This window comes from Coregonus lavaretus, assembly GCF_964263955.1.
Source record: "Coregonus lavaretus genome assembly, chromosome: 39".
Taxonomy (NCBI): domain Eukaryota; kingdom Metazoa; phylum Chordata; class Actinopteri; order Salmoniformes; family Salmonidae; genus Coregonus; species Coregonus lavaretus.
The window spans coordinates 23,008,057-23,030,724 of record NC_140026.1 but is presented as its reverse complement, the minus strand read 5'-3'; the positions used below and the strand labels follow the sequence as shown (position 1 = coordinate 23,030,724).

General features: G+C 43.5%; 1 protein-coding gene across 1 annotated transcript in view; it reads left to right on the top strand.

Annotated features, from left to right (window-relative positions):
• LOC311112841 (RAS guanyl-releasing protein 2-like) overlaps nt 1–22,668 on the top strand; it is a gene marked incomplete at both ends in the record, with an annotated part of 36,798 nt that overhangs the window by 12,657 nt on the left and 1,473 nt on the right. Inside the window, 7 exons of the mRNA XM_084155972.1 lie at nt 233–514; nt 5,557–5,637; nt 5,857–5,970; nt 6,176–6,291; nt 7,293–7,434; nt 9,528–9,564; nt 11,126–11,284. Of these exons, the coding sequence (XP_084012098.1) occupies nt 233–514; nt 5,557–5,637; nt 5,857–5,970; nt 6,176–6,291; nt 7,293–7,434; nt 9,528–9,564; nt 11,126–11,284 (931 nt within the window). The remainder of the gene's footprint in view (nt 1–232; nt 515–5,556; nt 5,638–5,856; nt 5,971–6,175; nt 6,292–7,292; nt 7,435–9,527; nt 9,565–11,125; nt 11,285–22,668) is intronic.

The window sequence follows — 22,668 nt, the reverse complement described above, 5'->3', positions numbered from 1 at the left end:
GGTGTTGTCACCACAATTACTATCTGAGAACATTAGCTCACATCATAAAACAGAAAGGATTAGTTTAAATCACAGACGGAGAGATCAGGACATCTTGTCAGTTACATGAAGGATTTGGAAAATCTACTATCACACAATGTTAATCCACACACGCTTCCCTCCCCCTCTTAACCAATCCTTCCTCTCCTCCTTCAATCATCCCTCCATCCCCCTCCTCCCTCCATCCCCTCAGGTGTTCAACAGCCTGATTGAGTTGTTGACATCTTGTGGTAACTACAGCCAGTACCGCCGCCGCTTCTCCGAGTGCACAGGCTTCCGCTTCCCCATCCTGGGCGTGCACCTCAAGGACCTGATTGCCGTGCATGTGGCACTGTCCGACTGGGCCGACCCGGGCAAGAGCAGGGTCAACCTGGCTAAGTGTCAACAGCTGTATGCCATCCTCCAGGAGCTGGCGCTGATCCAGACCACACCACCCACCATTGATTCCAACACAGACCTGCTCAATCTACTCACAGTTAGTGACACGTATACAGTGAAATATAACATGCCATATTGTATATTAAATATATTCACTGAACAAAAATATAAACACGACATGTAACAATTTCAAAGATTTTACAGAGTTACGGTTCATATAAGGAAATCAGTCAATTTAAGTAAATTCATTAGGCTCTAATCTATGGATTTCACATGACTGGGAATACAGATATGCCTCTGTTGGTCACAGATACCTTAAAAAAAAAAGGTATGGGCCTGGATCAGAAAACCAGTCAGTATCTGGTGTGCCCACCATTTGCCTCATGCAGCGAGACACAACTCCTTCGCATAGAGTTGATCAAGCTGTTGATTGTGGCCTGTGGAATGTTGTCCCACTCCTCTTCAATGGCTGTGCGAAGTTGCTGGATATTGGCGGGAACTGGAACACGCTGTCGTACACGTTGATCCAGAACATACCAAACATGCTCAATGGGTGACATGTCTGAGCATGCAGGCCATGGAAAAACTGGGACATTTCCAGCTTCCATTAATTGTGTACATGAGGTGTTGGCGGCGGATGAATGGCATGACAATGGGCCTCAGGATCTCATCACGGTATCTCTGTGCATTCAAATTGCAATAAAATGCAATTGTTTTCGTTGTCCGTAGCTTATGCCTGCCCATAATAACCGCACCGCCACCATGGGGCACTCTGTTCACAACGTTGACATCAGAAAACCGCTCACCCACACGACGCCATACACGCTGTCTGCCATCTGCCCGGTACAGTTGAAACCGGGATTCGTCTTTTGAAGGGCACACTTCTCCAGCGTGCCAGTGGTCCTCTCGAAGGTGAGCATTTTCCCACTGAAGTCGGTTACAATGCTGAACTGTAGTCAGGTCAAGGACGACGAGCACGCAGATGAGCTTCCCTGAGACTGTTTCTGACAGTTTGTGCAGAAATTGTTCGGTTGTGCAAACCCACAGTTTCATCAGCTGTCCGGGTGACGGGGTCTCAGACGATCACGCAGGTGAAGAAGCCGGATGTGGAGGTCCTGGACTGGTCTGCGGTTGTGAGGCCGGTTGGACATACTTATGGTAGAGAAATGAACATTCAATTATCTGGCAACAACTCTGGTGAACATTCCTGCAGTCAGCATGCCAATTGCACACTCCCTCAAAAAAAAAAAAAAAAAAAAATCTGTGGCGTTGTGTCCCCAGCACAAGGTGCACCTGTGTAATGATCATGCTGTTTAATCAACTTCTTGATATGCCACATCTGTTAGGTGGATGGATTATCTTGGCAAAGGAGAAATGCTCACTACAGGGATGTGCACAACATCTCAGAGAACTACGCTTTTTGTGCGTATGGACAATTTCTGGGATCTTTTATTTCAGCTCATGAAACATGGGACCAACACTTTACATGTTGTGTTTATATTTTTGTTCAGTATACACTACCGTTCAAAAATGTGGGGTCACTTAGAAATGTCCTTGTTTTCGAAAGAAAAGCAATTTTCTGGTAGACATTGTTAATGTTGTAAATGGCTAATGTAGCTGATTTTTTATGGAATATCTACATAGGTATACAGAGGCCCATTATCAGCAACCATCAGTCCTGTGTTCCAATGGCATGTTGTGTTTGCTAATCCAAGTTTATCATTTTAAAAGGCTAATTGATCATTAGAAAACCCTTTTGCAATTATGTTAGCACAGCTGAAAACTGTTGTGCTGATTTAAAGAAGCAATAAAACTGGCCTTCTTGAGACTAGTTGAGTATCTGGAGCATCAGCAATTGTGGGTTCGATTACAGGCTCAAAATGGCCAGAAACAAATAACTTTCTTCTGAAACTCGTCAGTCTATTCTTGTTCTGAGAAATGAAGGCTATTCCATGCGAGAAAATACATTAGTGTCTAGTTTGAGAAACAGACGCCTCACAGGTCCTCAACTGGCAGCCTCATTAAATAGTACCCGCAAAACACCAGTCTTAACGTCAACAGTGAAGAGGCGACTGGGATGCTGACCTTCTAGGCAGAGTTGCAAAGACAAAGCCATATCTCAGACTGGCCAATAAAAAGAAAAGATTAAGGGCAGTCTGAGATATGGCTTTATGTAGATATTCCATTAGAAATCAGCAGTTTCCAGCTACAATAGCCATTTACAACATTAACAATGTCTACGCTGTATTTCTGATCAATTTGATATTATTTTAATGGACCAAAAAAATGATTTTCTTTTGAAAATAAGGACATTTCTAAGTGACCCCAAACTTTTGAACGGTAGTGTATATTCCCCACATATGGGGATGGTGGGATATATGGCTCTATGTACCGATGCATTAACACAGACCTGCTCAACCAACTTGGTTAGTGTCACATACTGTATGTAGCCTGGTCACAGATCTGTTTGGGCTGTCTTCCTAATGCCAAGCTTGCCGTGACAATGACCATAGGAGTTGGCAAGATGGCACAAACAGATCTTGGACCAGGCTAGAGCGATATGTGGATTCATATTGAAAATATATTAAATGTGTTTAAGATATATTCCCCACATGTGGGGGGTGACATTTATTCCTTCACCCTTATTACTAATTTATCTGTTGTAGATTTAATCTGGATGTAACCAATATTTATCTGGGTTATGTCATTTAGAAACTGCTGCTCCAAGATGGCAGAAGGATGATTATTTGTTTAAAAAGTATACTTTTTTTTACACACTGACTATATATAATCTGCCAACAAATCTCTCAAATATCTGGCAGTTATGTGTTTCAATGGTGAACTAGAGGCACACAAGGATATGCATCATTGACAATAATAGAATATAGTTATGTATGCAGGAGTTACGTTCCAAGACATTTTTTGAAACTAAAGGCTTCCCTCTTACAGTAATGCCACTGTCAATACTATCACATGACACTGTGTGAGGAAGGAGGGAGAGAGAGAGAAATACAGCAATCTACCACAAATTAATGGAATCAATGATGGCGTGTGGATAAGAGGGGGATTTTCACTCAAATGTAAGGAATTAGTTGAAAGTGAAGGATTTTTTTTGTTGCCGTTGAAAGAATCTAGTGGGAGTCCAAGGATGGAGAGGGAGCTTGATGACTTAATAGACTTAATGACCTAATGCTAATTCTAATAGGTTCCAGGGGGAATCGAGAATGACTGACTACCTCGAAAAGCAATCAGATTTCTGCTAGTCATATTGATAGCCATGACTGTTCCCCTCTGTAGTAAAATGATGAAGCTTCTTTGAAAAGGCATACACTGTTAGAATGTGATATTGCCATATAATTTACTTTCCATTGTATGCCCTATCATTATGAGTCATGTGCAGTGCTTAATTTGTAAATCGGAGGTGCCGGAACTAAAAGTGAGCGGGAGAGGGGGGTGGGGAGCTCCGAGATACTAGAACGTATGAGATTTTTTTTGTTGCCTTTATAATAAAGCATTGCATGCATATCATGGCATTTGCGTAGTGGCATAGAGCAGTAGAGTAGAGGCACTTACAGAAGTTGCACACATGGGGGACATTTGTAGTAGCCTAGGGTGCGGGAAAAATTTGGCCTTTTATAAATGCATTTCATGCAATTCTGCATCATTTTAACACTGCACAAATTATCTAAATGACAGTCTACTTTGACACTGACAAACTGAGAATCTGAGATCAATAAAAAAGACCTTGTCTTGAATCTATCAATAGCCTAGGCCTAGGTGTGTGGAGACACACATATTGTAGGCTACAATATGAGGAGAAAATGAAAGTCCTAAAACTGCTTTCCAGTTTCACTGACTCACCCAATGATGCTCAGCTTACTCGCCGGTGATGGATGACGTGTTCGTGCCAAAAGCCTATATTTCTGTCTTGTTTTACCTTGTAAAACAATATTTGGAAGTTGATCAAATATTTTGGTAGCCTACAGCAGACAGACTAGAGTCTTCTCTTTTCAGCAGGAGCCATTTGTTTTCCAACCTGTGTTTTCCAGCGATTGTATTTGACATTTTGGGAAAGGCCTGTTTTGTCTGCATGCTGTTCACTGACAGATTTGCCTCGCGTTCCTGACTGTATGCTATGCCTTGTTATTGGGCTACACACAATCCACAGCAATAATACAAAAAAAATTATAGGCCTTCTCATGGTGTAGTAGGCTATTCTGAATTATTTCATTTCTTTCTGAACAGACAGCAGTAATTCTATAACTTTGGCAAATTTATTTCAATTAATTAGGGGTGCTGCGGCTCCTCCAGAACCTATGATTCTATAATGAAGTCAATTATTAAGTGCAACGCTGGAGAGATGAGAGTTGCAGGCTCATTTCTATCAGAGCAGAGAGAGGGAGAGAGATCATAGAAAGTGAATCTCATTCTAGTTCGGTGAGAGATACAGGCGCGCTTCTCACACAGCCACGCGTTTGTCTCAAACAGGTTGTAATGTTGCGCAAACCATAAGCCCGGCCCAACCCGAATAAACTCTTAGAATATCAGGAAATAACTTGACAGTCATGAGTTGAAGGGTACAATCATCAATCATCATATTCACTGGCTTTGTACAGTTTATTCAACTTCAGGTTCGTTTGGATAGAAGTTAGGAGATTGAGTTAAATCAATGTGCTTGAAACCATGGCAATACGGTTCACTGTGGAGTAGCCTTCAAGTCTACCAGTCCAATATTTTTCACCTAGTTTATTATTATTATTTGATGACCTGTACAAGGAAGGTGATTCCATTATCATGTCCTTGATATGAAATAATCTCTATATTAACTTGGCGGAGAAATATGTTAGATTCCTCAGTCAGATGTGAGCGAAAACACATAACATCTATTGGGTTAGTATACCTTTTTAGCCCATTGAAATCCTTGTGTACACTGTTGGTTATTCACCCTTGTTCTATACATTTCAACTGAAAAGGAAGTAGCTCTGAGGTGAACAGGTAGTTTTAAAGTTTGGCTACTACAAAGTAATAGTATGCCTCTTAAAACAAGAATACATACTTTTTTAAAAATCTCCTTCTCTCCCCTGTTGTCATGGTATCCACATGCTATATTAATAAAGTTGCCATGTGACCATGTTGCAGGTGTCTCTGGACCAGTACCACACAGAGGAGGAGATCTACCAGCTGTCTCTACAGAGAGAGCCACGCAGTGCTAAACCAGCAGTGAGTGCTATGGGTCAGGGCCCTCAGGGGCCAATAGGAAACAAATGCGTTCTTATAGCCAATAAGAAGCACATTTCTTTATTATATCTTATAGTTTATGTTTTTACAACTTATACAGGAAGTCAATGTATTCTTATAGTTTGTAGGAAACCAATGTGTTAATCTTCTCATGACATTTGAACACCCGTGTTCTCTCATGTCTTCTCATTGGTCTGGCAGAACTCTGGCCCCGCTCCCGCCACCAAGCCCTCGATGATTGACGAGTGGGCAGCGTCGGTGAAGCCCAAAGCCGACCCTGCGGTCATCAACAAACACATAGAGAAGATGGTGGACGTACGTTATGCTAGCTAAGTCTCTCACAGCTTGGTTGAAATAACTAATTACAAGTTGTTGAAGGGATGTTATTGGCTTGGAACATAGTAGTTATCCTCTCCACTACCCTCTTATTAATCACAACAAGTCACTGGAATGACAACCATAGTACTCTTTGTTTTGAATGTCGGATATGTTGTAGTGATGTGTGTTTCCACGGTTACAGTCTGTCTTCAAGAACTTTGACATGGATGGGGATGGTCACATCTCCAGGGAGGAGTTTGAGATCATCAGGGACAACTTCCCCTACCTCAGCAAGTTTGGAGAACTGGACAAGAACCAGTGAGAGACAAAACCAGCATCTTGGCAACTGCTACCATAGGCTACATAGCAACAGTCACGTATAACTGATATTGTAACCATACTATGCGTAATAGAATCACACAGTTAGATTAGGGAAGGAGACATTATGTTGTTAATTTCTTTGTCTGTCTCTGTCTGTCTCTGTCTCTCTCTCAATTTAATTTAATGGCTTTATTGGCATGGGAAACGTATGTTAACATTGCCAAAGCAAGTGAAGTAGATAGTAAACAAAAGTGAAATACATATTAACAGTAAACATTACACTCAGAAGTTCCAAAAGAATAAAGACATTTCAAATGTCATATTATGTATATATACAGTGTTGTAACAATGTGCAAATAGTTAAAGTACAAATGGGAAAATAAATAAACATAAATATGGGTTGTATTTACCATGGTGTTTGTTCTTCACTGGTTGCCCTTTTCTTGCTGCTGTGGTGGCACGCTGTGGTATTTCACCCAGTAGATAAGGGAGTTTATCAAAATTGGGTTTGTTTTCGAATTCTTTGTAATCTGAGAGAAATATGTGTCTCTAATATGGTCATACATTTGGCAGGAGGTTAGGACGTGCAGCTCAGTTTCCACCTCATTTTGTGGGCAGTGTGCACATAGCCTGTCTTCTCTTGAGAGCCAGGTTTGCCTATGGCGGCCTTTCTCAATAGCAAGGCTATGCGCACTGAGTCTGTACATAGTCAAATATTTCCTTAAGTTTGGGTCAGTCACAGTGGTCAGGTATTCTGCCACTGTGTACTCTCTGTTTAGGGCCAAATAGCATTCTAGTTTGCTCTGTTTTTTTGTTAATTCTTTCCAATGTGTCAAGTAATTATCTTTTTGTTTTCTCATGATTTGGTTGGGTCTAATTGTGTTGTTGTTGTCCTGGGGCTCTGTGGGGTGTGTTTGTGAACAGAGCCCTAGGACCAGCTCTGTCTCTGTCTCTGTCTGTCTCTGTCTCACCCCCTTTCCCTCTCTCTCTCTCACCAGAGATGGGAAGATCAGCAGAGAGGAGATGATCGACTACTTCATGAAGGCCAGCTCTCTGCTCAACTGTAAGATGGGCTTCATCCACACCTTCACAGAGGCCACCTACGTCAAGCCCACCTTCTGTGAACACTGCACTGGCTTTGTGAGTACAATGTCAGTTTGACCATCTATAAATCCATCCTCACACTTATGTACAGTTTTTAACTAGATTGATTAATTGATTGACAAATGGATGCTTTTAATGCTGAAATAGTCCCTTAGTCAAAATGGCTATGGCTCTTTGAGCTTTGAATACTCACTCCAAAAGACAATTAGGTCCATATTCCCCTACTATTCCCTTTTTAAATGCATGGATTGATCAATTCATTGGTGAATGGTGAAAGAGCCCCTAGGACAGAATGGCAGGGATGGCTATGGCCACGTCACATCTGGCCCCTATGACTGTGCAGCCATTTTGTGGAAGTTCCAGACAAATTTATAATTACGACATTGGCACATTTGATTTAACCAGGAAACCCTTGAGGTTAGAAACCTATTTTTGGAGGGGGACCTGGCAAGAGGTCAGCAGGAAGTAGTCACCGTGTACATACAACACAAGAGCAAAATAAAAACCAATTACAATGGTAAATAAAATTGTCTTCCATCAGAGCTTGAAACTCAGCAAGCGATACCCTCTCCTCCAGTTCGAATTATTTTGCAGCTCGCTCCAAGACAAAGGATCATTATAGGAGAATGATCCTTTTTCCCCATTTCAGTCCTGGCCTTAGGAACCGTGACAGATAGTAGCACCTGAGAACAGATACTAACCACACGTGTCTGCATTATTATTCAGCATCATCATTGGGTCTGGTCTACACCATGCCAATTATTTGGAGATGCAGTTCTGGGATAGTGAGGTAATTGGGCTCCTTGACAAGCCCTGGGTCAAACATAATATTTTGACTTCTTCACATTTTTCAGCCACAACGCAATGAAAAAAACAAGCTGCCCAGCACCATTATGGAGTTCAGTGGCCTTTGGTGACTCAGACATATCTTCGTAATCCAACATTGTTTTAATATCTCTCTCCTGACAGCCCCCGCTGTAGTCTTATCGCCTACTTAATGGAGCTAGAGCTTAAAGCTCCTTGTGAATGGGTGTCTGTACTCTCTGTGTAGTTCAAGCTGGGAGATAGAGGGTGCATCCCAAATGGCACCCTATACCCTATGTTTTACCAGGGACCTGGTCAAAAGTAGTGCACTAAATAGGAATTGGGTTCCATTTGGTACGAAGCCAGGCAGGGAGCGAGTGTTGTAATGCTCTGGGGGCTAGGGCTAGGCTATTCAAGGGGCCAGTTGTAAGATTGGTGTTTAACTCTCTATTAGGTCATGTTTGTTGAAATGAGACTTTGCCATGGGGACGCTCGAGGCCTCTTGGTGACTGGTGGGAGTTTTTGTAGTCCTCTATTGGTGTAGGAAAGGTGTAGTTTTTGAAAGGAAAGGAATTCTCTTTGAACTTATGGCTGGTAAGTGTTTTGGTGGCATTGAGGCTCTGTCTGTCCATGTGTCTGTCTGTGTGTGTGTGTGTGTAGGGTCAGGTTATTTTCTCTGTCCTCAGATCTCTGATGTGGCTGTGATCTCCTGGACAGGTCTTTCATGTCATTGTACCCCCGCGGTGGGCTCCTAGCGTCTGCTTGATCTCACTCCCCCACCTCCTCTTCCCTCTGCCTCTCCTCCACACCTCCCTCTGTTCCTGTACCTCCCCATCTCTTTCTACCTCTAATGCTCACTCTCTTTCTGTCACTCTTTCTCTTTCTACCTCGCTCTCTTTTTCTACCTGTCACTCTTTCTTCCTCTCTCTCTACTTCCCTCTCGTTCTACCTTGCTGTCTCTCCCCACTTCCACCTGCTCCTTCTCCGCATTTGTCATCCTCTTCTCTCTCTGATCCCTGTCCCTGTCACTCTGCCCTAATCTGTCACTAGACGCCCTTCCTTGGCTTCATGTTCCAAGAATATCATGAAGAGAAGTTACAAATTACTTTTCTCCCTCTTCCTTCTCTCACTATCGCTCTCTCTCTCTCTCTCTCTCTCTCTCTCTCTCTCTCTCTCTCTCTCTCTCTCTCTCTCTCTCTCTCTCTCTCTCTCTCTCTCTCTCTCTCTCTCTCTCTCTCTCTCTCTCTCTCTCTCTCTCTCTCTCTCTCTCTCTCTCTCTCTCTCTCTCTCTCTCTCTCTCTCTCTCTCTCTCTCTCTCTCTCTAGATATGGGGCTTCTACAAACAGGGATACAAGTGTAAAGGTAAGAGAATCAATACATTTAGCTAACTTGAATAGTTCAAATAGCTATGAAATAAAAAATTGATCAATTCTGCCACACTTGGCGTCATTGAATTACCAATTCCCTTTGTCATCATTGATGCAAACAATCGTCACTCGAACCAAAGGTGGCTTTGAGCTTCATGTCAACAGCATGGAAGCCATGGTAAATATATCAGACTACATTACATTACCCCCTTAAAGGGCTCCCTTTGAAAACACTTGAACAGAGCACACCGGATCATAAAATAAACCTTTGTGATTTGAGGGTCTCCATCAGGACACTGTTTGTAGAAGCTGTCTCAAGGGTAGACACATTGTAGAAACACACAGCAGACTGCATTTGAACCTGACCACCCGACAAGTGTCATCACTAGGGCCAGGAGTTTTACCATGTGAACCTGACCAGGAAACACTCCTAGCCCTAATAATTCTCACCATATCCATGGAAATATAGACAGACCGACCTTCAAGACAAATTATAATCTGTCCCCCTCACCTGCTCAAAGTCACACGGCAGACTTCCGCTAGCGCCAACCTACATTAGCATACCATTTATCTCTGTCTGTACTACACTCTGTACTCAGTAGACTGTGTCTGTCTCTCAGGCTGCATCCCAAATGGCCCTATGGGCCCTAGTCAAAAGTGGTGCTCTACGTAGGAAATAGGGTGCAGTTTGGGATGCAGCTTCAGTGTGTCTGCTCTACTCTGCTGAGGGCCTTAATGAGATGTGTGGAAGCCAATGAGAGGCCCCAGTCATTCATTTCCATTACCATTGTTAGCCCCAGTCGCTGAGTAGGAGAGACGATGGTGGAGGATAATTGAAATGAATTGGCTTGTCGCAGATGGCGTAGAACAGAAGTGCTGAGTGTCTGGCGCTCTCGTGTGTGTGTGGAGTCTGAATCAGTCTGGGTGTTATATACAGAGACATTTATCAAAGCTAACCTTCGCTGATGTGGACGTTTTACTGAGAGCGAGAGGTGTTTCGAAATCAATGAGTGAGTGAGTGCACGAATGGGAGAGTGTGTGGATAAGAGCGTCTGCTAAATGACTAAAATGTAAGTGTGTGTGTGTGTGTGTGTGTGTGTGTGTGATCGGAATCTCTTTCACTGCCACCCTGGACATCCCTGCTCCCCCTTTTTTACCTACTCCAAGAGTGTCCTTCGTTGTCAGAGCTGTTGTCAGGGTCTGTCTGCATGGCAGTGTGTGTGTGTCAGTGTGTGTGCATCTGCACTGTGTGTAAGAGCACCTACCTCTCGCCACTCGCTCGTCCCTTTGCCCCAATGTTTCTTTTTGCACCCCTCCATCTCTCTTAAACGTTGCCGCTCTCTCCTCCCCATCCCTGATCTCTCAACCCTCCTTTACCTTGCACTCGTTCCCTCCAACTCTTTCTCCCTCCCGGTCTAAACCGTCATTCTTCCCTCATTCCTTCTTATCTTCCTCTCCCCTATCTCTCTCCCTCTTTCTCTCCCTGCCCCCCCCCCTCTCTGAATTATTCTCCCCCTCCCCCTCTCTCTCCCCCCATCTCTCCCTCCCTCGGACAGCTTGTGGAATTAACTGTCACAAGGCGTGTCAAGGTCGTCTGGCAGTGGAGTGTCGTAAACGGACCAAGAGCATCAGCCACGAGCACGCACCCTCTCTCCAGGCCCGCTCCTACAGCTTCCCCCCTCCGGCCAACACCCCACCCAGCCTACAGAACACAGGTGAGGAACCCCCCCCCCCCCCTTCAACCTCCAATCTGGTTCTACTAATACTATTGCCCACATCTCACCACGATTCTTCAGATTTTGTGTTTCTCAAGAACCAGTAGCATCATACTTCAACCAGGTAGTCTTTACAGAAGGTTATGAGATGGAATGGTACAGTATGTTTTAGGGCTGACCCAAATTAGTCGACTGATTGATTGTTTGGTCGACAGGCTGTTGGTTGATGTAGTTGATTGTTTGGTCGACAGGCTGTTGGTCGATGGAGATTTAAAAACATTTGTCGAGCAGTAGTATACTGTGTGTGTATATACATTATGTATGTATATACTTTTATATATGTGTGTGTGTACAGTGCATTCGGAAAGTATTCAGACCCCTTCACTTTTTCCACATTTTGTTACGTTACAGCCTTATTCTAAAATGGATTAAATATTTATTTATTACTCATCAATCTACACACAATACCCCATAATGACAAAGCAAAAACAGGTTTTTAGAATTGTTTGCAAATTTACAAAAAAAAAAAAAAAACTATCACATTTACATAAGTATTCAGACCATTTACTCAGTACTTTGTTGAAGCACCTTTGGCAGCGATTACAGCCTCGAGTCTTCTTGGCACACCTGTATTTGGGGAGTTTCTCCCATTCTTCTCTACAGATCCTCTCAAGCTCTGTCAGGTTGGATGGTGAGCGTTGCTTATTTACATAAGTATTCAGACCCTTTGCTATGAGACTCAAATTTGTGCTCAGGTGCATCCTGTTTCCATTGATCATCCTTGAGATGTTTCTACAACTTGATTGGAGTCCACCTGTGGTAAATTTGATTGCTTGGCGCACACACCTGTCTATATAAGGTCCCACAGTTGACAGGATTTTGTTGAGGCACAGATCTGGGGAAGGGTACCAAAGCATTTATGCAGCATTGAAGGTCCCCAGGAACACAGTGGCCTCCATCATTCTTAAATGGAAGAAGTTTGTAACCACCAAGAATCTTCCTAGAGCTGGCCGCCCGGCCAAACTGAGCAATCGGGGGAGAAGGACCTTGGTCAGGGAGGTGACCAAGAACCAGATGGTCACTCTGACAGAGCTTCAGAGTTCCTCTGTGGAGATGGGAGAACCTTCCAGAAGGACAACCATCTCTGAAGCACTCCACCAATCAGGCCTTTATGGTAGAGTGGCCAGACGGAAGCCACTCCTCAGTAAAAGGCACATGACAGCCCACTTGGAGTTTCCCAAAAGGCGCCTAAAGGACTCTCAGACCATGAGAAACAAGATTATCTGGTCTGATGAAACCAAGATTGAACTCTTTGGCCTGAATGCCAAGCGTCACGTCTGGAGGAAACCTGGCAACATCCCCATGGTGAAGCTGTGGGGATGTTTTTCAGCGGCATGGACTGGGAGACTAGTCAGGATCGAGGCAAAGATGAACAGAGCAAAGTACAGAGAGATCCTTGATGAAGACCTCAGACTGGGGCGAAGGTTCACCTTCTAGCAGGACAACGACCCTAAGCACACAGCCAAGACAACGCAGGAGTGGCTTCGGGAAAAGTCTCTGAATGTCCTTTAGCGGCCCAGCCAGAGCCCGGACTTGAACCCGATCGAACATCTCTGGAGAGACCTGAAAATAGCTGTGCAGTGACGCTCCCCATCCAACCTGACAGAGTTTGAGAGGATCTGCAGAGAATGGGAGAAACTCCCCAAATACAGGTGTGCCAAGCTTGTAGCGTCATACCCAAGAAGACTCGAGGCTGTAATCGCTGCCAAAGGTGCTTCAACAAAGTACTGAGTAAAGGGTCTGAATACTTATGTAAATGTGATAAACCTGTTTTTACTTTGTCATTATGGGGTATTGTTTGTACATTGATAAGGGAAAAAACTATTTAATCCATTTTAGAATAAGGCTGTAACGTGACAAAGTGGAAAAGGTCAACGGGTCTGAATACTTTCTGAATGCACTGTATATTTAGGTGCAGGAGCTCCACAATACTTTTGAGCTAATATTCTATAGGAGGAACAGGAGCTCAAGCAGTAGAACATTTTAGGTGTCGGTACTCCGCTCCGGTGAGCTCCTGCCTAAGTCAAGCACTGCTTCTTATCCATTGCGCAAATAACCTAGACTACACTTGTGTGTCTGGAGCTCACTGGCATGGGAAACTCTGAGGGCCCAGAATATTTTATACAATGTTGCAAGTTCGCTAGCACAAGCTTCGGGCCGGACCCAGTTAATAGTTGATACAATATTTCAAGTTCTTTGCAGACATGCCATGTGTAACCAATGTTATTTATAGGATATTTATTTTATCAGGATATTTGTTGGCTTTATGTAGGCTATTTTTTACATAGTTTGCAATGGCAATAGAAGTTACTTTTTAGGTTTGTATCATTTTCATTTGGATAGAATGTTTATTAACCACATGACAATGATTTTGAGAAATGAAGAAGTTTATTATAAATTAAATTAAACTGTTCCATGAAAATGTGCATATGAATAACTGGCACACAGATCGGTATATTTTTATTAATGCCAATGCTGTTTTCTAGGCTTGTTTTCACTTAATACTTTGGGATAATGGTGCTCTGTCGGATTTTATGAGGGTTGCCAGATTGGAGTAAAAAGCTGTATTTCTCTGGGGTTTTTTGTGGTATTGATGAAGGTATTTGATTGGGGAATGGGGATACATTTTCATGATGGAAAATGAATTTCTCAATAAATGTGGAGAAACAGAAGACCTGCAAAAAAAATCAGTTTTGGTTTAAATTCCCCTGGTACCAACTGCATGGTATTTGCAACTATAACATGTCTGGTCTATGATCAATTAAGCCATATCAATGCAGTTCAACAGGTTAATGTTGTCTCCCGAGTGCTGTCTCCCGAGTGGCGCAGTGGTCTAAGGCACTGCATCGCAGTGCTAGCTGTGCCACTAGAGATCCTGGTTCGAATCCAGGCTCTGCTGTAGCCGGCCGCAACCGGTAGACCAATGGGGCAGCGCACAATTGGCCCAGCGTCGTCCAGGGTAGGGTAGGGGAGGGAATGGCCGGCAGGGAGGTAGCTCAGTTGGTAGAGCATGGCATTTGCAACGCCAGGGTTGTGGGTTCGATTCCCATGGGGGGCCAGTATGAAAATAAAAAAGAATAATGTATGCAGTAACTGTAAGTCGCTCTGGATAAGAGCGTCTGCTAAATGACGTAAATGTAAAATGTAAATGTAATGTAAATAATGAATTATGTTGGCTTACACTCCAAGGCTGTTTCATTATGATTATTACGGTCGTGTCAATCATGTTATATACTTAAGCTATTGTAACAAGGCATATGTCAGCGTTGTAGGCCTACTGCCTCTGCCCAGAGGACTACTTTCATGGCAACAGCCGTTAGAGCTCACTTTGCCACGTATGAGCCCTGGTTAGAGTCCCTGTTGTAGCGGAAGAAAGTAAAAGCTGCATTGGTGGCAGCGTTGGGATCGCGTCCAGCTCACGTCTAGTTATGTGATCTAGTGGTGGGAATAGGGCTGTAGCAGTGACCATATTACCGCCACACCGGCGTTCACAAGTCATGAAGACAGTCAAATTCCACATGACCGTTTAGTCACAGGAATTAGGCTTCTCCAAGCTCTGATGCTGCTCATGGTCATTAGTAGCCTACCAAACTTGCTAACTGCCTGGTACTCAGCACTCTATTGGCCCTCTAATGACTCTGACATCAATGCAAATGTAATCAAAAATCGAATCAAACACATCATGAGAGCCCATGAGCTCATGTTGCGCAACATTTCTATAGGCTATGCAATTGCGTGAGAAAACAGAGTGATGGCCTCTACTAAATAGAGGAGGATCCCATCAGCTTTCTATAGGCTAGGCCTACTATTTATTTCTCAACTTTCCTAATATTAAGCACATTGCTTATCTTTACAACAGGAGTATAGCCTACATGGAAATGAATCACGGGAAAAGCATCCTCCATCCGCTATTTAAGTGCATTGATTATATGTATTTTTTCCGCGGCCCCTGTTTCGAGACAGATGCATGATAATGGTCCATTCTAAATTAAAACAAATTTCATATTTAGTATATGTAAAGACAAGATTAAATCAAGAATAGTCTGATGGGTGACAATATTAGCCTATCACTTATGAATAATATATTATCATTATATTAAGCAGCGTGTGAGTTTCAAGTTTGGGGAAGATAATTTTCACCATTAAAAACGCATCTTTATAATAAAAGCATTACATGCATAATCGCATTTGCGGTCACATTTGATAATGGCGTTTTCCCGCTAATGGAACATTCCCGCTTATAGCCTAATGCCATGTGCGCATTGCTGCGCTCATAATGTGAAGAAATAGCCTAATTCTATATCAACATTTTAAGCTAAACGTTCTGATCTGTTGTGTCAGCCACATTGCGTTAAAGTTTTTTTGATGCTAGTGGTTGTATTAATTTGGTATCTTTTGCATCCTACAACTGTCCCAGACTATGTTTGGAATATTTATTTCTCGCACAGAATAGGTCAACCTTTGTACTATGGGGGATAGTAGATTGACATATGCTAGTGCTTTTGCTGTTCGTTAGGCCTACTCATCTTGTTGGCTGACAAAAAGTAAATGTGGACAGTTCTTCCAATATCTTCAATATATGCACCTCGGAATTGGATAAGGACATGCGCAGTTGCGTCCCCGATGTGTCTGTCTTCACTTGTAGCCTGTGAGAAAGACCCGATCACGTGATGGAGCACGTGCAGCACTCAGTGAGCACTTCGGAGCGCGCACTCAGGGAGAAGGGCACAACAAAGGCATGGATTTTTTTAGGGTGCATTATGGCCACAAAGGGGATGCTGCCGTGAAGTTCGAGGCATTATCAAGTGCTTGTCAAATTGTGAATGAGAAGTGTGTACAGCCTGCACAAAAAACAAAGCAGAGCTCATGCCTTTCAAGCAACTTTTTTTCAAATCATCATTAGCGTCGCATCATGCAGCTTTTTAAAATGTATAAAAAATCTAAACATATAGCCCAACGTTTGTAGAACTGAAGTTACATTAACTCTAAATTAAGCATACAGTGAGGGAAAAACGTATTTGATCCCCTGCTGATTTTGTACGTTGCCCACTGACAGACATGATCAGTCTATTATTTTAATGGTAGGTTTATTTGAACAGTGAGAGACAGAATAACAACAACAAAAATCCAGAAAAACGCATGTCAAAAATGTTATTTTTTACATTTACGTCCTTTAGCAGACACTCTTATCCAGAGCGACTTACAGGAGCAATTAGGGTTAAGTGCCTTGCTCAAGGGCACATCGACAGATTTTTCACCTAGTCGGCTCAGGGATTAGAACCAGCGACCTTTCGGTTACTGGCACAATGCTCTTAACCACTAAGCTATTTGCATTTGAATGAGGGAAATAAGTATTTGACCCCTCTGCAAAACATTACTTAGTACTTGGTGGCAAAACCCTTGTTGGCAATCAGAGGTCAGACGTTTCTTGTAGTTGGCCACCAGGTTTGCACACATCTCAGGAGGGATTTTGTTCTACTCCTTTTTGCAGATCTTCTCCAAGTCATTAAGGTTTCGAGGCTGACGTTTGGCAACTCGAACCTTCAGCTCCCTCCATATTTTTTCTATAGGATTAAGGTCTGGAGACTGGCTAGGCCATTCCAGGACCTTAATGTTCTTCTTCTTGAGCCACTCCTTTGTTGCTTTGGCCGTGTGTTTTGGGTCATTGTCATGCTGGAATACCCATCCACTACCCATTTTCAATGCCCTGGTTGAGGGAAGGAGGTTCTCACCCAAGATTTGATGGTACATGGCCCCGTCCATCGTCCCTTTGATGCGGTGAAGTTGTCCTGTCCCCTTAGCAGAAAAACACCCCCAAAGCATAACGTTTCCACCTCCATGTTTGACGGTGGGGATGGTGTTCTTGGGGTCATAGGCTGCATTCCTCCTCCTCCAAACACGGCGAGTTGAGTTGATGCCAAAGAGCTCGATTTTGGTCTCATCTGACCACAACACTTTCACCCAGTTCTCGTCTGAATCATTCAGATGTTCATTGGCAAACTTCAGACGGCCCTGTATATGTGGTTTCTTGAGCAGGGGGACCTTGCGGGCGCTGCAGGATTTCAGTCCTTCACGACGTAGTGTGTTACCAATTATTTTCTTGGTGACTATGGTCCCAGCTGCCTTGAGATCATTGACAAGATTCTCCCGTGTAGTTCTGGGCTGATTCCTCACCAATCTCATGATCATTGCAACTCCACGAGGTGAGATCTTGCATGGAGCCCCAGGCCGAGGGAGATTGAATGGTCTTTTGTGTTTCTTCCATTTGCGAATAATCGCACCAACTGTTGTCACCTTCTCATCAAGCTGCTTGGCGATGATCTTGTAGCCCATTCCAGCCTTGTGTAGGTCTACAATCTTGTCCCTGACATCCTTGGAGAGCTCTTTGGTCTTGGCCATGGTGGAGTTTGGAATCTGATTGATTGATTGCTTCTGTGGACAGGTGTCTTTTATACAGGTAACAAGCTGAGATTAGGAGCACTCCCTTTAAGAGTGTGCTCCTAATTTCAGCTCATTACCTGTATAAAAGACACCTGGGAGCCAGAAATCTTTCTGATTGAGAGGGGGTCAAATACTTATTTCCCTCATTAAAATGCAAATCGATTTAACATTTTTGACATGCGTTTTTCTGGATTGTTTTGTTGTTATTCTGTCTCTCACTGTTCAAATGAACATACCATTAAAATTATAGACTGATCATTTCTTTGTCAGTGGGAAAACATACAAAATCAGCAGGGGATCAAATACTTTTTTTCCTCACTGTGTCTCCAGCTTCAGAGATTTTTGCAGTTCGTTCCAGTCATTTGCAGCAGAGAACAGGAAGGAATGGCGACCAAAGGAGGTGTTGGCTTTGGGGATGACCAGTGAGATATACCTGCTGGAACGCATACTATGGGTAGCTGTAGCAAGCAGCAACAGTGAGAGACTTATTTCTGGAAAGGTGGATTTTTAGAAGTAGAAGCTCAAACTGTTTGGGCACAGACCTGGATAGTATGATAGAGCTCTGCAGGCTCTCTCTACAGTAGATTGCAACTCCGCCCCCTTTGGCAGTTCTATCTAGATGGAAAATGTTGTAGTTGGGAATCGAAATGTCAGAATCTTTGGTGGCCTTCCTAAGCCAGGATTCAGACACTGCTAGAACATCAGGGTTGGTGGAGTGTGCTAACGCAGTGAATAACTCAAACTCAGGGAGGAGGCTTCTGATGTTAACATGCAAGAAACCAAGGCTTTTACGGTTACAGAAGTCAACAAATGATAGCGCCTGGGGAGCAGGAGTGATACTGGGGGCTACAGGGCCTGGGTTAACCTCTACATTACCAGAGGAACAGAGGAGGAGTAGAATAAGGATACGGCTAAAGGCTTTAAGAACTGGTCTTCTAGTGCGTTGGGTACAGAGAGAAAAAGGGGCAGATTTCTGGCCGTTGTAGAATAGATTCAGGGCATTATGTACAGACAAGGATATGGAAAGATATGAGTACAGTGGAGGTAAACCTAAGCGTTGGGTAATAATGAAAAAGAGAGCATCACTGGAGGCACCGATTGAGCCGGTCTCCGCGTGTGTGGGGGGTGGGACAAAGGAGCTATATGTGACAGGTTGAGCAGGACTGGGGGCTCTACATTGAAAAAGTACAATTAGAACTAACCAAAACAGCAATAGGCATGGCATATTGACATGGGAGAGAGGCATAAAGCAGTCACAGGTGTTATTCGAGAGAGCTAAGACAACAGCTGGTAATGGCGACGAAAGTTTGAGCTGAGGCTAAACAGATAAACAGGATGGGGTACCGTATAAAGGAACAGTCCAGCAGGCATCAGCTGTGTAGCTGAGTGATCCTAAGGTCCAGTGAACAGCAATAAGTAAGTCCGGGAGCAGTTCAGTGGCTGCTATGCTACAGGCGAGCTGGAGGCACGGCTGTTGATTGCGTGTGCTAGCGGGCCGGGGCTAGCAGATGGATCTTCGTGGTCGTCGCAACGGGAAGCCTGTTGAAACCACATCAGACGATTACGTCGGCAGACCAGTCGTGATGGATCGGCGGGGCTCCATGTCAACACTAGGAGGTCCCATCCGGTGGACAGAGGGGTAGATAGCCGGGAGATGGGCCTGGCTCGAGGCTAGCTCAAGGCTAACTGGGGTTAGCTTCAGGACAGTGGTGATTAGCCAACAACGACAACAGCCATTCGGTTGCAGCTAGCTAGTTGCGATGATCCGATGTTAAGGTCCAGTGATTCCGGCAGAAAATCAGATATGCTCTGGCTCGATAGCGCGATGTGCAGACTGGCCAATAATTGTCCAGGCTAGAGCTGGCTGGTAGGTAGTGCAGGCCACGGCCACGGACAATGGTGAAGACCGCTAACGGTGGCTAATAGCAAGTAGCTAGTTAGCTGGCTAGCTGGCTAGTTTCAGCCAGAGGTTCTGGATAAAAATGTATGAAGAAATAATAGAATCCGTTCCACATTGGGTGAGGCGGGTTGCAGGAAAGTTAAAGGATGGAAAGTGAGATTGAGAAATATATACGAAAAAAAACTAAACAAAAAAACCTGCTATTTACATGAGGATACTACTGAAAACACGACCGCACTGCTATGCCATCTTGCTATATCTAGTGAACAATGGATAAGCAACAATAGGCATGACGGAAAGAAGTAGTCACTACAGGTGTGATCAAGCCTTACTTCAAAGTTGCCTGAAGCTAAATGGAAAGTGCTATGCCCTGACCAGTTATTCAGAAGAAAATCCTCTGATTTGTTAATTTACATAAGTTAACTTACCAGTAATATTAATCACTGTTGATCCATCCTGTTCTGATGTAATGAGATGGATGTAGGATTTTCTACAGCCTAGAATCGAGGCCTTTCCCAGTCATGAAGGACAAAGATAGGCTGGTTGGTTCTCATTGGCGAAGACTGAAATCAAGTTAGGGGTTATACATTGGGGAGAACAAGTATTTGATACACTGCCGATTTTGCAGGATTTCCTACTTACAAAGCATGTAGAGGTCTGTCATTTTTTATCACAGGTACACTTCAACTGTGAGAGATGGAATCTAAAACAAAAATGCAGAAAATCACATTGTATGATTTTTAAGTAATTAATTTTCATTTTATTGCATGACATAAGTATTTGATACATCAGAAAAGCAGAACTTAATATTTGGTACAGAAACCTTTGTTTGCAATTACAGAGATCATACGTTTCCTGTAGGTCTTGACCAGGTTTGCACACACTGCAGCAGGGATTTTGGCCCACTCCTCCATACAGACCTTCTCCAGATCCTTCAGGTTTTGGGCTGTCACTGGGCAATACAGACTTTCAGCTCCCTCCAAAGATTTTCTATTGGGTTCAGGTCTGGAGACTGGCTAGGCCACTCCAGGACCTTGAGATGCTTCTTACGGAGCCACTCCTTAGTTGCCCTGGCTGTGTGTTTCAGGTCGTTGTCATGCTGGAAGACCCAGCCACGACCCATCTTCAATGCTCTTACTGAGGGAAGTTGGTTGTTGGCCGCGATACATGGCCCCATCCATCCTCCCCTCAATACGGTGCAGTCGTCCTGTCCCCTTTGCAGAAAAGCATCCCCAAAGAATGATGTTTCCACCTCCATGCTTCACGGTTGGGATGGTGTTCTTGGGGTTGTACTCATCCTTCTTCTTCCTCCAAACACAGCGAGTGGAGTTTAGACCAAAAAGCTCTATTTTTGTCTCATCAGACCACATGACCTTCTCCCATTCCTCCTCTGGATCATCCAGATGGTCATTGGCAAACTTCAGACGGGCCTGGACATGCGCTGGCTTGAGCAGGGGGACCTTGCGTGCGCTACAGGATTTTAATCCATGACGACGTAGTGTGTTACTAATGGTTTTCTTTGAGACTGTGGTCCCAGCTCTCTTCAGGTCATTGACCAGGTCCTGCCGTGTAGTTCTGGGCTGATCCCTCACCTTCCTCATGATCATTGATGCCCCACGAGGTGAGATCTTGCATGGAGCCCCAGACCGAGGGTGATTGACCGTCATCTTGAACTTCTTCCATTTTCTAATAATTGCGCAAACAGTTGTTGCCTTCTCACCAAGCTGCTTGCCTATTGTCCTGTAGCCCATCCCAGCCTTGTGCAGGTCTACAATTTTATCCCTGATGTCCTTACACAGCTCTCTGGACTTGGCCATTGTGGAGAGGTTGGAGTCTGTTTGATTGAGTGTGTGGACAGGTGTCTTTTATACAGGTAACGAGTTCAAACAGGTGCAGTTAATACAGGTAATGAGTGGAGAACAGGAGGGCTTCTTAAAGAAAAACTAACAGGTCTGTGAGAGCCGGAATTCTTACTGGTTGGTAGGTGATCAAATACTTATGTCATGCAATAAAATGCAAATTAATTACTTAAAAATCATACAATGTGATTTTCTGGATTTTTGTTTTAGATTCCGTCTCTCACAGTTGAAGTGTACCTATGATAAAAATTACAGACCTCTACATGCTTTGTAAGTAGGAAAACCTGCAAAATCGGCAGTGTATCAAATACTTGTTCTTCCCACTGTATGTCAGACTGTCCTATTGCTGCTGACATTGAACATAGCTTAGGTTTAGGGTATTTAATTCATTTCAGACTCTCCTATACCACTATTCCCAACATGTTATACCCCATAGGTTGTAAATAAACCCTTTTTAAGGTGATATAACTTGTATCATTATTAGAGGGCTGTGAAGCCCATAACCGAATGGCTTCAGACTGAGCATTTCTCACCATTTATTTATGGAGAGCAATATCTGTTTTATAACAGGTAGTGTCCATTTATATACAGTAGTGTGTTGATTAATACAAAATCGACATAGCCTTGTATTAAATGCATTATGAAGAAAATTGTGTCTACTGTTGTCTACACAAAAAAAGGGCCTTTCTGACTACAAGTGCACCAGTATCCCAAAGTATTAAGCGAAAACAAGCATAGAAAACAGTATTGGCATAAGGCTACTATTATATTATAATTATTTCGGTGACAACCTGGTTGATTAACAATATTGGGTTGTTGGCATGCATTGCTCTAACTTTCAAAAGATTGTTTAAAGAACAAGTTTGCCCCCCCAAAAAATGTATTTTCCTACGAATTAAGTCACACAAAAATGTGTGTCTTTTCACACAAATTAAACCACACAGGGGCGGCAGGAAGCTTAGTGGTTAAGAGCGTTGTGCCAGTAACCGAAAGGTCGCTGGTTCTAATCCCCGAGCCGACTAGGTGAAAAATCTGTCTGTGCCCTTGAGCAAGGCACTTAACCCAAATTGCTCCTGTAAGTCCCTCTGGATAAAAGCTTCTACTAAATGACTTTAAAAAGCAAA